Source organism: Sceloporus undulatus, chromosome 2, assembly GCF_019175285.1.
Source record: "Sceloporus undulatus isolate JIND9_A2432 ecotype Alabama chromosome 2, SceUnd_v1.1, whole genome shotgun sequence".
NCBI lineage: Eukaryota > Metazoa > Chordata > Lepidosauria > Squamata > Phrynosomatidae > Sceloporus > Sceloporus undulatus.
Window position 1 is genome coordinate 23094322 of NC_056523.1, and position 15394 is coordinate 23109715.

General features: G+C 42.8%; 1 protein-coding gene across 2 annotated transcripts; it reads left to right on the forward strand.

The window, feature by feature from the left end:
- The first annotated feature begins 2474 nt into the window (after positions 1 to 2474).
- On the forward strand, positions 2475 to 15269 carry OGG1 (8-oxoguanine DNA glycosylase). 2 transcript variants are annotated; one of them, XM_042449308.1, is made up of 7 exons: positions 2475 to 2736; positions 3962 to 4335; positions 5342 to 5521; positions 7089 to 7270; positions 8327 to 8474; positions 10785 to 10834; positions 13177 to 15269. In XM_042449308.1, the coding sequence occupies exons 1-7, from the start codon at positions 2627 to 2629 to the stop codon at positions 13279 to 13281; spliced, it is 1149 nt and encodes a 382-aa protein (XP_042305242.1). In that variant the 5' UTR covers positions 2475 to 2626; the 3' UTR covers positions 13282 to 15269. The 2 variants fall into 2 exon arrangements, with proteins under 2 accessions (XP_042305242.1, XP_042305243.1); XM_042449309.1 differs by lacking the exon at positions 2475 to 2736 and adding an exon at positions 2826 to 3183.
- The last annotated feature ends 125 nt before the right edge of the window (positions 15270 to 15394 follow it).

Sequence of the window (15394 nt, forward strand, 5' to 3'; positions counted from 1 at the left end):
ACAAGCTGCTAGCTGTAAAGTTGCAAAGCCAATTCCATTATCCCTAATACCAGCATTAGCACCACTGCTAGCAATTCTCAGAGCTACATTTTGGAAGACAGATGCAGAAAGTGTGTTCAACATTAAAAAACAATAGCCTCCAATTTATTTTATTGGGAAGAGGAATGCCAGTTTGTCCAACCATTGCATCCATTTTTAAAACCACACCTTACTCTTTTCAGTATTACAGTTCGCCCTCCCCATTTGCAGATTTGATTAATATGTTCTCTAGGAATCTCTCGATCTTCCAGCACGATGCTGCCAGATGTTCACCACAGAGTCACATTGGAAGATCTTGAGATTAACACTTCTCAAGGCATTTGTAGGTCTGCCACTTAAATTTTATGATCAGCTTCTGCTGGATGTTGGCCACAGAGTTTCTCTTAACGTTAAAAAAAGCAGTTTTTTATTTGCATTCCCCCCCCCATTTTCACAGGGGTCCTGTGCCCTTAACCCCAGTGAACTGCATGAGCAGGAATCCACGCATACATTATAGAATTCATCCCTTTGTAAACTCGTGTGCATGAGCTCAGATCCTACATGGCCAGTTCCCCATGCAGGACTCCACTATAGCTCCTCTGTCACTAGCACAAGATTCACCATTGCACTTTTGGTATCCACAGGGAGTCTTTGAGCCAAACCCCAGTGGATGCCAAGGTCCTCCAGCATGATTCTAGGATCCACTTCTGGCAGATGTTGACCACAGAGCAGCAATGGAGGACCAGGAGTTTCCTAGAGACGTGTTCCCTTAGGTGAAAAGAATAGTGTTTCTTTTATTTTCCACATTCACAGGGATCCTTCACCCCTATAACCCCAGCAGGACCACTGTATTTCAATTTTCTCATTATTTAGGTTGAATTTATGTAGCTCCTCTGTGCTCATTATTTATCTTTTCTTAACAGAACCCAAAGATATAGCCATATTAGTCTATAGAATCAGTCTGTAGAGAGAGACCTTGTAGCACCTTTGAGACTAACTAACAGCAAGAAATTGGTAGCAGGAGCTTTCATAAACTTCAGTCTACTTCCTTCGATGTTTATGTTTTCTTTATAATACATCATATTTCAAAAGGGGATTACATAAAAATAAATCTATAAACCTCTACCTAATAAGGATTTAAGGCATCTTAAATAAGAACAGTCTTATTTTTGCAGTACAGCATTTTATTTTATTTTATTTTTAAAGTGTTTTTAGCTGGTCTTGGGTCCCTTTTTCGGGAGAAAAGTAGCATAAAAATGAAATAATAATAATTATAAATATAAGTATAAATTAAATATTTTTAAAAATTGAAAGAAATAAGCAGTGCCTGAGACCAACAACAACAATAAGAAAAAAATAAAAAATTAAAATAATTAAAAATGAAATAACCCACCCAGAGACCAATATAATAATAATAATAAATGAAATAAATAATAAGTGCCCAAAGACTAATAATAATAATAATAATAATAATAGATAATAAAATAATAAAATTAAAAATTAAAACTGAAATAAATAAATAAGCCACCCTGTGACTAATAATTATAATAAGAAGAAACAAAACAATTAAGAAATAAAATAATAAATAATTAAAACAAATAATAATAATATAAAATTAAATATAATTTACTTAAATATAATGTAAATTTTAAATATAAAATGAAATATAATTAAATTAAGTTAAATTAAAAATTAAACATAAATAATTTAAAATGAAATAAATATGCCCCAGGATCAATAATAATAATAATAATAATAATAATAATGACAAAAAATAATACAATTAAAAATAATAAGATTAAAAATGAAATCACACCCCCCTCAGCAAGTCACCTGTTTGCCCTGCAAACAGACTATCCTGCCCCAATTTGTCCTTTATTATATTTGTTCTTGTTTATTGTAGTGTTTTTTTAATTGTAATTTTTAATTGGTTGGGGGGGGGGACTTGTTTTAATGGTAACTGATATTTTATTGCATTGTATGGTTTTTAAGATGTTGTAACCCGCCTTGATTCCTTGAGAAAAGGCGGGCTATAAATAAATCATATTATTATTATTATTATTGATAAAAATAAAATAATAAATACTTTTAAAAATGAAATAAATAAATAAGGCGCCGGGACTAATAATAATAATAATAAATTAAATAATAAATAATTTTAAAATGCAATAAATAAGGCGCCTCCGGGACCAATAATAATAATAATAAATTAAATAATAATAATAATAAAATAAAAATAATTTTAAAGAATGAAGTAAATAAGGCAAACCAAAGAGGGGCTTTCAACCAAAGGGACACATCCCACTACACACACACACACCGTCCTCCATTTTGGAGGCCTTGTCTCTTTTTTTACCCCCCCCCCCTTAGGCTTGGAAAGGACCACTTCCGGCCCCATACTGCCAGTACTTCCGCCCTGCCTGACCACAGAGTGTTCTCTCTGCCGGCCTAGAGAGGCCAGACCCCCCTCGTCTACTCCTGCGCCGCGATCCCTCCTCCGAGTTCAGCGGGGCCCCTCTCTCTCTCCGTCTCTATGGTGATCTGGCGTTCGCAGAGCGGCAGACCTGGCGCCAGAGCCGAAGCAGGAGCCCCAGAGCCCTAGGACGCGATGAACCCTCGCCCTGCCCCGCTGCCCCGCTGCGCCCCCTGGCGGTCCCTGCCTTGCCCTCGCGCCGAACTCCGCCTCGACCTGGTGCTGTGCGGCGGACAGACCTTCCGGTGAGTGGCTCAGCGCCCCCTGGCGGCGCCCTTCGGGAACAGCAGCGCCTGCCTCTGCAGGGACTCCTGCTTCCAATGGCCTCCAGTGACCCCCAGAGTAGGGACCCCACCAAGGGACAGCCCTTGCCCCCTTCTCTCCCCCTCACCTCTTTGGCCACCTCCCCGGTTTTCCTTTGGGGATGGAGGAGTCCTCCATTTCCGGGACATGATGTCCTCCATCTCAGCCTCCTTCTCTCCAGTAGGGATTCCCAAATGGCCTCCATTTTGAGGAAGCTTGGGTTTATATTTATACTTACGTTTTACTTATGTATCCTACATTTCCCCCCTTTATGAATGTCCTACGTTTGTCCTCCTTTGTGGTTAGGACTGGGAGGCCAGGGGCGTCCTCCATTCAGGGGAACCAGAGGCATGAATTTATATTTATCCTTCTGTTCTTATGTTTTATTTGTGAGTGTCCTACATTTTTTTTTACCTTGAGGAATGTCCTACATTTGTCCTCCTTTGTGGTTAGGGCAGGGTGGCAAGGGACGTCCACCTTTTTGCCAAGGCAGGGCCTCCCATTCAGGGTAACCAAAGGCATTCTCCTTCAACCCGAACGTGTCCTCCACAAAAATAATGACCACAGAGAACTTACAGACATTCAGCCTAGAAGACAATGAAGAAACAGAAACAGTAAAGGGGTTCCCATACCTGGGATCAAACATTGATAGAAACGGGGACTGCAGTCAGGAAATCAGAAGAAGGTTAAGGATGGGGAGGGTGGCTATGAAAGAACTAGGAAAGATCCTAAAGTGCAAAGACATAGAACTGAGCACAAAAGTGGGGATCATAGAAACCATTGTGGTCCCTGTTACCATGTATGGATGTGAGAGCTGGACAGTCAAGAAAGAAGATAGGAGGAAAATCAACTCATTTGAGATGTGGTCATAGAATCATAGAGTTGGAAGAGACCACAGGGGCCATCCAGTCCAGCCCCATTCTGCCATGCAGAAACTCTCAATCAAAGCATCCCTGACAGATGGCCATCCACCCTCTGTTTAAAGACCTCCAAGGAAGGAGACTCCACTACACTCCGAGGGAGTTTGTTCCACTGTCAAACAGCCCTTACTGTCAGCAGGTTCCTCCTAATGTTGAGGTGGAATCTCTTTTCCTGGAGCTTGCATCCATTGCTCCGGGTCTCTAGTTGGTTTGTACCTTCTGCTAAATAGGCATGTCTTTCTCCCAGGTGGTCTGAAACCAGCCCAGGTTACTGGACGGGAGTTCTGGCAGGTCGTGTTTGGACCCTTACCCAGTCAGAGGAACAGCTGTGGTACACCCTGCATGATGAAGAGAAGGAGGAAGGAAACCGAGAAGAAGAGGCCCTTTCTGAGCCCCCGCTAAAGAAAGGGAAGAAACAGACACCGCCTGATGGGAGCCGTGCTGGAACCAGTGAGCGCTCAGGCAGCCATTTGTCTGGAGAACTAATCCGGGGAATGGAGGGCTTGACTCCCTCCCAGATCCTCCAGGACTATTTCCAGCTACACGTAAATTTATCTGCATTGTACCAGGGATGGTCTTACGTTGATTCACACTTCCGGGAAGTAGCCATCAAGTTCCCAGGTAGGTTTCAGGAGTGGCACTGGGACTTGAAGCCTTGATAAATGGAATCAGTTGTTCTTGTGTGCCTTCAGCTTGTTTCCAACTTATGGCAATTGTAAGGTGAAACTATCACAAGGTTTTCTTGGCAAGATTTGTTCAGAGGGGGTGGGTTGCCTTTGCCAAGTCCTTCTAGCTACCAGTGTACACTTGAAAAGTCAAGAAAACTGGTAAAGTCACTTTAATGCAACACCAAGAAAAGATGGATTCCATGACCTGCATGCCAACTATTTGCAAGACTTCTGAATGCATGAAAATGTTCTGCTGATCAGATTCCACAAGTAAGGATCTTAATCCCTACTTTCTATCACCAACAATCCTACTCACTCTCCCTTTGCTCCTCCAAAGGAGATTCATTCTGATTTTGCATCATGCGTTGCCTGTACATTTTCCAGCTTATTAAGTAATACTAGGGACTAGGTACAGTCAGCCCTCCATAACCACAGATGCCTTATCCACAGATTCAACCATCCATGACTTGAAATATTTTAAAAATATATAAATTCCAAAAAGGAAACCTTGGTTTTGCCAGGACTATTTCCAGCTACACATGTATTGTATCAGGGATGGCCTTGTGTTGCTTGCACTTCTAGGAAGTAGCCATCAAGTTCCCAGGTAGGTTTCAGGAATGGCACTGGGACTATGGCAGTAGGATTTTACTATGCCACTGTATTTAATGGAACTTGAGCATCCATAGATTTTGGCATCTATGGTGGGTCCTGGAACCAGGCCCCAGTGGATTCCCAGGGCCCACTGTATGTATATGTTTTGGTGATGTTGATGTGACTTAGAGGAGACAGAATTCTTTGCCTCTTAACAAATTCCATGCACTTGCAGAATGCACACTGTCCAGAATGCTGAGCACTGTCAGTTTTGTGGTAATCTCCACTCAGCTTATTTGTAAGGTCAGCATATTTAAGTCTATAAGTAAACCGGGTTTTTGACTGACTGCCTGCTTCTGTCCTCTCAGGGGTTCGGGTGCTGCGACAGGATCCAGTGGAATGCCTCTTCTCCTTCATCTGCACCTCCAACAACCATTTGTCCCGCATCACCAACATGATCCAGCACCTGTGCCAGGCCTTTGGCCGACGAATCTGTCAGCTGGACACCAAGACGTACCATGCCTTCCCCTCCTTGCAGGCAATGGCAGGTGAGGATGCTCTGAACAAGGTCTCATGGATCAAGAGGAAAGCCAGCTAAAAATCTTAAACAAGGGTTTCTAACCATTCATAGCAGTGGGGGACCCAGTATACTGCTGAACATTTCTCTTAAATAAATTCCCTTGCTGTTCTCTCTCTATACCATGCAAAAGCAGGGCACTAGAAAACCAGTATTACTGAAAGAGGAATAAGAGCTGACACTTTTCTTGTACAGTGAAGCCTCATGTCACCTTGTAGTGTCTTGTCAAGAGGAAAAGGACTAGTAAAGAAGAGAAATGGTTTTTTAAAATGGCATTGCTCAAGGAGACAGATTGTGTGCTCCTGTGTTCTGTGTTTTCAAATTGAAACCTGGAGAAACTGCTTATATCTTTAATTGTTGTGTAGAAGAGGGTAATTTTAGGGGAAAGTTTCTCACGGCAAGAGCTCTTTGACAGTGGAATATGCTGCCTTGAAGAATGGTGGAGTCTCCTTTGGAAGTTTTTAAACAGAGGCTGGATGGTCATCTGTCACAAGGGGTGCTTGGATTGTGACTTCCTACATAGCAGGGGGTTGGACTGGATGGTCCTTGGAGTCTCTTCCAACTCTATGGTGTTTATCAGACGAGCTCTTAGAGGTACTATTCCAGTGTGACTCCTCTAGCTGCCTCCTGTTGCATGCTGGGATTGGCAGTTTTAAGGAGGGGTATTTAGAATTCTCAGGCAGAGAAGTTCAGCTCCTTAAAACTGCCAATCCCAGCATGCAACAGGAGGCTGCTAGAGGAGTCACACTGGAATAGTACCTCTTTAAGAGCATAGTGTGATAAACATCTATGATTCTATGAATTGCAGCAGCTGTTGCTGGTCACACAACCAGCTAAGAAAGAACACTTGCTGAAATTCCTTCACCTACACAGTCATTAAAGGTAAAAGCCCACCTTAACAGCCTGCAGCCAGACTAGGCAAAGGAGGTTTAGCTGTCAAACAGGGCACAAGGAGGATAATACAGAACATCCAATTGCCTCCCACCAGTGAGAAAAGCTGTGGTGAACAATTGTGATGGGTAGCTCTTGCTCCATAAAAACCACCCTGGACAGAGAGGGGCATTTTCATAGTCTTATAGTAAAGCTGTAGCACATCTGCACTATAGAAATAACACTGACATCACTTTAAGCGCAGTAGCTCCATCCTATGGAATTCTGGGATTTGTAGTTTTTCTGAGACACTAGCATTTGTTGGCAAAGAAGGCTAAAGACCTTACAGAGTGCCAGCTGATGATAGTAGTAGTAGTAGCAGCAGCAGTAGTAGTAACAGTTGCAGCAATGGTAACAACTGCTTACCTGTAAGCTGCATTTTTCCCACTCTTCCACATAACCAGTTCATAGAGCAGTGTTGCATTAGTCACTTCATTCTGAAAATAACATTTGCAGATGTTTGAATATGTCTTCTTCCTATTTGATCATAGAATCATAGAGTTGGAAGGGACCTCAGGGGCCATCAAATCAAACCTCCTGCCATGCAGGAATACACAATCATGATGACTAATGCTTCTTCCAAATCATAATCTTCTTCTGCATTACAGGAGCAGACACAGAAGCCCAGCTGAGGGACCTGGGCTTTGGTTATCGGGCACGGTTTGTCAGTGAAAGTGCTCGTGCCGTTCTGAAGACACTCGGTGGGGCAGCTGGCCTGCAGCAGCTGCGCACCGTCCCTTATGAGCAGGCTCGGCATGCCTTGTGCACCCTTCCTGGTGTGGGAGTCAAGGTGGGTGGGAAGAGGAGGCTTTACTCCTATGCTATAACAGTACTTAGAAACTGTAAGTCCTTGAGGCGGGCTGCTGGATGACGGAGACTGTGGCCATATGTGGGTCTGTGGGAATCATTATAGTTGTAGTTTTGAAGATGGGATTGTATAGCAGTGGCGTCACAAGGGTTGGTGTCATCCAGTGCAGTAACTCATGGTGTCACACACACACACCCCGCTTTCATTGACATCCTCTCATACCACACCATACAGAATCTTTAGTAATGTTTTTTGTACTACACTGGGGCCTCACTATCCATGGGCTTGCCATCCACGAACTTAAGCATCTGCAGACCGCAAACCCCATTGTCCCCAATGGCGGTGCATGCACGCAGCTGCACTATTAGCTGCGCTCACATCATACCACCACTAGGAACAATAGGACTTGAGGTCCTGTGTTTTTTCATAACCACAAGAGGGTCCGTAACAGATCTCCCGTGGATACAAAGGTCTTACGGTAATGTTACTCATAAACTGTAATTTCCATATATCACTGAATGGAATAGTTATAGATGTGGCATAAACAACTAGCAAAATTAAAATTAGACCTTTAAATTTCAATATTTAAAAAATTAAGTTTAAAAATTGAAAATTTTAATTTTTTTTAATACCTGGGACCTCTCATTTTTCCTCCCCTTGAGCCTTGCCTCCCTCACACCATCTCTTGAGTGTTTTAAAGGGATGCAGGCAAACACCACAGCCCTTTTCTACCAAAAGGCAGATGTTTGGGAAGCATTGATGCCACTCCCTGTTAGGGTGTTCACCTGGTGCAGTGTGCACCCCCTAGTGATGTCCGTGTTGTATGGTAGGATGGCTTGAATCTCTGTCATGGGGAATGTAGTAAGCATGAGACTTACTGGAGGTAGAGATGGCAGAGTTTGGGGAAGTTACTTTTTTGGAACTGGCTCTGCCAGCAGGAAAGTTCTGAGAGTTGGGTCCCTAAAAAGCAATTATTCAAGCTCTGGATAGTGCATAGGACTATTTTCACGGGGGGATGTTTTTCCACTTTCCTTGCAGGTGGCCGACTGCGTGTGTCTCATGTCACTGGACAAGGCTGAGGCAGTGCCTGTGGACACCCACATATGGCAGGTGGCTAAGCGGTACTATGGTCAAGAACTGGGCATGGGGGCCCGGAGTGTGACAGAGCGGGTCCATCGAGAGATCGGTGAGGGCTGTTGTGGGTTGGCACTTATTCTTTTATGAATCATATCGCAGCCTAGCTTCTTCCTGGATTTTGGTTCAGAGTCCAACCTCAGACCTAATTTTTTCAGACTGGGGCTAGCTCACCCTGGCTGGCATTCTGTTAATGACATATCCATGTGTGGGTTGTGTTACACATATGGTGTGAATTATTCACCATAGTGCAACAGATGCATTCTGTGGACAGCAGCAGAAGCCGAGTAAAAGTCTTTTATTTGGCAAACAGAGAAGCTCTGTTAAATGTAGTGAGTTATCTCAGTAGTTTGTGGAAATTCCACTCATTTGGGCTACTCATTTGTGAATGCCTCAGTGTGACTTCCTCCGCATAAGGACATTTCCCCCCCAAAAAACTGGAAGTTACAGATAGTTATGCCCAGCTGCTGGGTATGCTCACTGTGACTTGACATGGTTCATCACTTAGTGTGAAAACAAACCATGCTCTGCTTTTCGAAAAGGGTATAGAAGTAGTCTTGGAGTTATGAGACACTCTAGCCTGTGTGAGCCAAGTAAGTAAGAATAGCAGAAAAGTCCTTAAGGTGGATCAGGTCAAAGTCCTACTCTTGTTTTCACAGCCACCACTCAAATGCTCCAGGGAATCCCTTAATCAAGACATAAATGCAATATTACCCTTGTGCTTGTGCATGTGTTCCCTGGCAGTTGGAATTGAGATACATAATGCCTCTGACACTGAAGGCAGCATAGAGCCATCAGTAGTCCCAACCGCCATGAATTTATCTAGTCTGCTAAAGCTGTCCAGATTGGTGGCTGCATCATACGGTACCAAATTAAAGTTTTAACTATACATGGTTGAATTAGTTCTAAGAATTAGTTCTTTTTATCTGTCTCTCACTGTTTAGGATGAATGATTGAGACCAGGTTCTAGTATATTGAGCTGGAGAGAGAACTTCTCCCTAGTTACTTTCTCATACAATTTTAATTTTATACACCCCTTATCATGTCTCTTCCTCCTCTTCTGCATCAGAAAGCTCCACAGGTTGGAATCTTTTTCCAAACAAGCAATTCCCCACTCCCTTGATCATATTGGTTACTCTTTAGGTAGAAATTTTTTTTGCCATGCAGGAACTCTCAATCAAAGCATCCCCAACAGATGGCCATCGAGCCTCTGTTTAAAGACCTCCAGGAAAGGAGACTCCACTACACTCCGAGGGAGTGTGTTCCACTGTCGAACAGCCCTTACTGTCAGGAAGTTCCTCCTAATGTTGAGGTGGAATCTCTTTTCCTGCAGCTTGCATCCATTACTCTGGGTCCTGTTCTCTGGAGCAGCAGAAAACAAGCTTGCTCCCTCCTCAATATGACATCCCTTCAAATATTTAAACAGGGCTATCATATCACCTCTTAACCTTCTTTTCTCCAGGCTAAACATCCCCAGCTCCCTAAGTCGTTCCCCATAAGGCATGGTTTCCAGACCCTTCACCATTTTAGTTGCCCTCTTTTGGACATGCTCCAGTTTCTCAATGTCCTTTTTGAATTGTGGTGCCCAGAACTGGACACAATATTCCAGGTGGGTTCTGCCCAAAGCAGAATATAGCGGCACTATTACTTCTCTTGATCTAGACACTATACTTTTATTGATGCAGCCTAAAATTGCATTGGCCTTTTTAACTGCCGCATTGCACTGTTGACTCATGTTCAACTTGTGGTCTACTTGGACTCCTAGATCCCTTTCACATGTAGTTTCATTCAGCCAGGTGTCCCCCATCCTATACCTGTGCATTTTATTTTTCTACCCCAAGTGCGGTATCTTACATTTCTCTGTGTTGAATTTCATTTTGTTAGCTTTGGCCCAGCTTTCTAGTCTATTCAAGTCATTTTGAATACTGTATTGATCCTGTCCTCTGGAGTATTAGCTATTCCTCCTAATTTGGTGCCTTCTCTTCTCCAGGCTAAACATACCCAGCTCCCTAAGTCTCTTCTCATAAAGCATGGTTTCCAGACCCTTCACCATTTTGGTTGCCCTCCTCTGGACATGCTCTAGCTTCAGAAAGGGTTTGCCTTCCTCTGAGGCTGAAAGAGTATGACTTGCCTAATGGGTTTCCATGGCAGAGCAAGGATACGAACTCCGATCTCCAGTATCATACTCCAGTGCTCGAGCCACAACAGCGTGTTTGCTCAGGTTGTCTATAGTAATATAAAAACTTGACATGAGCTATCACTGGAAGAGGAGCTGTCATCTGGCCACCAGCCTAGACAGTCATACTTGCTTCTCTCTGCAGTGCCTCATAAACCTTCTCTCTCCTTATTGTTTTCCCTTCAGGGAACTTCTTCCGGAGCTTATGGGGACCTTATGCAGGATGGGCGCAAGAGGTGAGTGGCATATGCAGATGTTCTTCATTTTCTCTCAGCATGGGCTGATTTGTGCAGTTGTGTGCTAGGGGATATGGTATAAGGCTGCTGCCCTCTATATCTCCTTCCTCTAGTGATGGGGAACGCTCCTCCCTCCAGATGTTGTGCAGCTCTAACTTGCATCATCCCTTGCCGTTTTGGCTTGGGAATTACAGTGCAACACTGGGTGGGCCACACATTTCCAGCTCATGGCTTAGTTTGTACTGTGTGTTCTGCGGTTATATTTTCCGAGTGCAGAAACTTATGTTAATTCAGCATTCTAAGAATTTCATTATATTTCCTTTTCTTTCATTATGTGGGTTTCTGGCTTGTAGGACATGGACAGGAAACCTTCAGCAGATCTTTCCACCCAGAACACAAAGGCCTCTTCCCCATAGTATGATCAACTTTGCTCCCCTCTTAGCTCTCCCCAGTTGAGACATTGGCTCTGAAGCCGTCACCTGCAATTCAACATCTTCTGCTTCTGTATGGGCCAGTAAAATGGGCATTCTATATGCTCCTTTGTGAGAGCCAACACTTGAGAAAGTTAACTTGGGGCGGGGGCTATAATTCCAGACTCCTACAGCTTGGGTGGGTCAGAGAGAACAGGATTTAGTTACTTTGGCTGTCCAGTGTATTGTGTAAAAGTCTAACAAGGCTATTTACAAGATTTCCTGAATTTGAGATATGTTTTGGCCAGAAAGCAAGGGGGGAAATATTTAAACAGTAGAAGGATTTTCTAGCTAGCATGGCAAGTAGATAGGGGATTCTGGGGTTTGTAATTCAAAAAAATAAAAATACAGTGGGTCCTTGATATCTTCTGGGGTTTGGTTCCAGGACCCCCTATGATACCAAAATCTGTAGATCTTCAAGTCCCATTCTATACAATGGCATAGTAAAATAGTGTCCTTTATATAAAATAACAAAATCAAGGTTTGCCTTTTGGAATTTAAAAAATATATACTTTCAAGCTGTGGATGGTTAAATCTGCAGATACAACTGTAATGTCTCCACCCTCTGCATCTACCTCTTCTTTCCTCCCAGTCTTTTTCCTGCATCTTCTGCTTTCCTCCTCTTTTTGCTTTATCCCCTTTGTTTTCCATTTTGCACGATGTTCATCATTCCTGACCCCTTTTCCACATGCAAACACACATTACAGTCCTAAATTTTTTTCCTGTTTTCCTCTTCTCATTTTGCTTTTAAATTTTATTGCAAATATCAAGGTTCCTTTGTGTGTGCAGAGTCCTCTGTCTTGGTTGTAGGTAGGGTTGTCATGTGACTGTCACTGTAATGTTTGTGTAGAAGAGGAAATGTCTTCCTAATCCCTCTTGTAAATCAGTAGTCATCAGTCATTACTGGTACATTTGGTGGCAGTGAATGTTAACATAGTTGGTCTCTGTATCCATAGATTCTTTATCCACAGATTCAACCATCCACAATTTAAAAATATTCAAAAAATATATGTTCCAAATATTGAAATTCAAACATTGATTTTGCCATTTTATTTATAAGACACCATTTTACTACACCACTGTATTTAATGGTACTTGAACATCCACAGATTTTGGTATCCATGGAGGATCCTAGAACCAAACTGCAGTGGATACCAAGGGCCCACTGTATATTAATTAGTTTGTCTGCATGTATGCCTACACAGCTCTCTAGTTGTTGAATCCAAAGCCTTACCGGTCCTCTTTTATACTGATCTGAATGCAAGGCCTCCCTATCATTAAGGAGAATGCGGTAACTGCACCAGGTGGCAAATGCTGGAGGCAGGAGTGGCAGCCCACAAACTCTTCTTCATCATCCAATGAGCCATCCAGCCTGTCTTGTATTCCCTAACTGCTGGTTGAATGTCTTATCCTTTTGCTTATGTTGATGGAAGATACCACTGCCAATCCATTCAACTTCTGAATGGTGTGTGTGTGTGTGTGTGTGTGTGTGTGTGTGTGTGTGTGGTTCTTTCCATTAGGCAGTAAAATGTCTTGGGATGGCCCTGCATGATATATGTGTGAATTATGTATACACGTTACCTATTCTTCTTTTGCTTCTTGGGCTATTTTCTTTTATGGGAAGCTGCTAGTTTGTGTACATATAGGGAATTGAATATACAGTGAAAGATGGGATTTGCTTCCCCCAAAATTGCTGGCAAAATATTAATCCTTAACCCCCTTGAGCAGTCTAGGTCTTCTCTCTTCAGGGAAGAACTTTCCTCTTGCACTCTCAAGTCACATATCCCATTTTTTCTCAAGTCACATATCCCATTTTCAGGCTGCTTTTTACAATCATGTTCATAATTCTGACTCGCTTCCCTCCCTCACCAGGTTCTCTTTTGTGCTGATCTAAGAAAGTACCAGGAGACTTCAGATCCAGATGCCAAAAACCGCTGTGCCAAAGTTGCCAGGAGCAGCCATTCTACCTTGACATAATAACTTCTCTCACAGCCCAGTATTGCTTGTGTGTCAGGCAAGTAAGAAAACTATTTCCTCTCCAGGGCTGGAGCCAGAGAGGAACTCCATGTTGGGAACAGGGCACGGTCCAAGCTGTTGAGGAGGGCCTGAGGGGTTTGTGTTGTGGAGCACCTCTTTCAGCCACTTGCTGTTGGGGTGTTTTCCCCATATCGGGGTCGCTTGTGATATGAAGTTGATGTGTAGCTGCAACGTATCATAGAATGCTTTTTCCTGTCGCTTTTGTCTTTTGCTTTGTCCTTTGGTACAGTATTAATGTGTTGTAGGCCAGTTTTTAAATAAGGCAATCAGAAGCTTATTTCCTCCTCCTCAAAACTTGGGGCATCTATTTAGGAACTGGGGGGCAGGCTTCAGAAAAGGGGCTCAGTGGCAGCCAGTGAAGTTCAGCCAAGATCCAGCCTCACTGAGGAATTTCCTTCACTCATTTGGCCTATTAAACCTAATTTATATATTGTTAAGAAAACTAGGCTGTAATACCAGTTGTGTTGGGGGAAAAAATTAAAACTGATTTCAGGTTATGAGAGATTATCACACCTTAATTCCACAGCTAGCTTGCTCTTTCATTGATTGTATAACATGCAAGTGTCTATGTTTGTATACATGTATAGCCGTGACAGTGTTCATCTGCTCTGTAAATGTAAAGCCTTTGCCATATGATGGAACGTGACTACATGTGGACAGACCAGTTTGTTTGGGGAAATAAACCACTAGGCCAGTCAGAGGAGAACAGAAGTTTTGGTCCTGATTCCACTAATGTAAGTCACAAACAAGCCTTCTGGAACAACTCAGAAATGACTAATTCAAATCTCATTGCTTTTAGTGGGACTAAGGCTACAATCCTAGGTGCACTCACCTGGAAGTGAGCTCCCACTAAACTCAGTAGGACTGACTTAGCTGATTCCAGGTTGCTGTGTACTGCAGATGATCATCTACCCAACACTGTCAATGCAGGGACAGTTCAGATGTTGTCCTGGCTACTGTTGTGTCAAAGCCCAGCAATGACGAGAATCTTCTGGAAGAGTACCTTCCACCTGGAGTGGTGAGTTAGACAGGTAACTCTCAGGTTGTAGTGCTCATTCCAGTGAGCAAAGGAGTATCTTCTGAAAGCACCCTTGCTTTGTATAATACAGTTGGCCCTCCACATTTGCCGATTTGACTTTTGTGGATTTGATTAATATGTTCTCTCTAGGAATCTCTTGGTCCTCCAACACGACTCTGCCAGAAGTTGACCACAGAGTCACACTGGAGGGCCTAGAGACAACACTTCTCTAGGCATTTATAGGTTCTCCAGTTTAATTCTGCGTCAACTTCTGCCAGATTTTGGCCACAGAGTTGCACTGGGGGAACCTAGCGATTCCTAAAGAGGTGACCTTTTAGCTAAAAAAAAGTAGCTTATTATTTGTGTTTTCCCTCTTTCACGGGGGCCTGTGCCCCTATCTCAAAAGCATCAATTTTGCTGCTTTTTTCTACTGCTTGAAATGTGATTCTCCAATATACTCCTTGTACCTCAATGGTTTACCCTTTCCCTAGATGCTTTTTCCCCCTTAATATTTTTTTCTAATTTTTTTCATTAATACCACGTATCTATAATGAAATCATGAAATATATTTTGTAACTGAAACTGTAGGCATGCTGTAGGCAAATCTAACCATATCAAAGTTCTGCTAGTCTCAACGGGAGAGGCTTAAACGTGTGTTTGAATCTCCCTGTTAAGATGAGTGGATTTTTTTTTAAAGAAGGGAGGTTGGGCTTACTCATGGCCTGTGTTTTTGTAACATTTACGGTTTCAGGAAACTCAGCTATTCCTCATCTTCTTCCTTTTGTCGTGACCATTTCTAGACTGTAAGTTGCTTTGGGCAGAAGACCTATTTATTTTTAATCCTTTTATAAAGTGTTTAATCTATTTCTAGGTGCTGTGTCAATAAAATAAGAAACAGTGATGGTTTGTCCTTGCAGACTCTTTTTCTTTCGGCACTGTTCATCCCTCAGAATCCACACAATATGGATCCAGCCACCGTGTCTCTACAGCTGCACCCCACTTTGGTTTCCGAGGGATCCATGGCAGCTTCTGCCT

Excerpts from the sequence above, each read along its gene's own strand:
- OGG1 (XM_042449308.1), top strand. The coding sequence starts at position 2,627 with ATGAACCCTCGCCCTGCCCCGCTGCCCCGCTGCGCCCCCTGGCGGTCC. Across the intron at positions 5,522-7,088 it reads CTCCTTGCAGGCAATGGCAG|GAGCAGACACAGAAGCCCAG; the intron begins GTGAGGATGCTC and ends TCTGCATTACAG. Across the intron at positions 7,271-8,326 it reads TTCCTGGTGTGGGAGTCAAG|GTGGCCGACTGCGTGTGTCT; the intron begins GTGGGTGGGAAG and ends CTTTCCTTGCAG.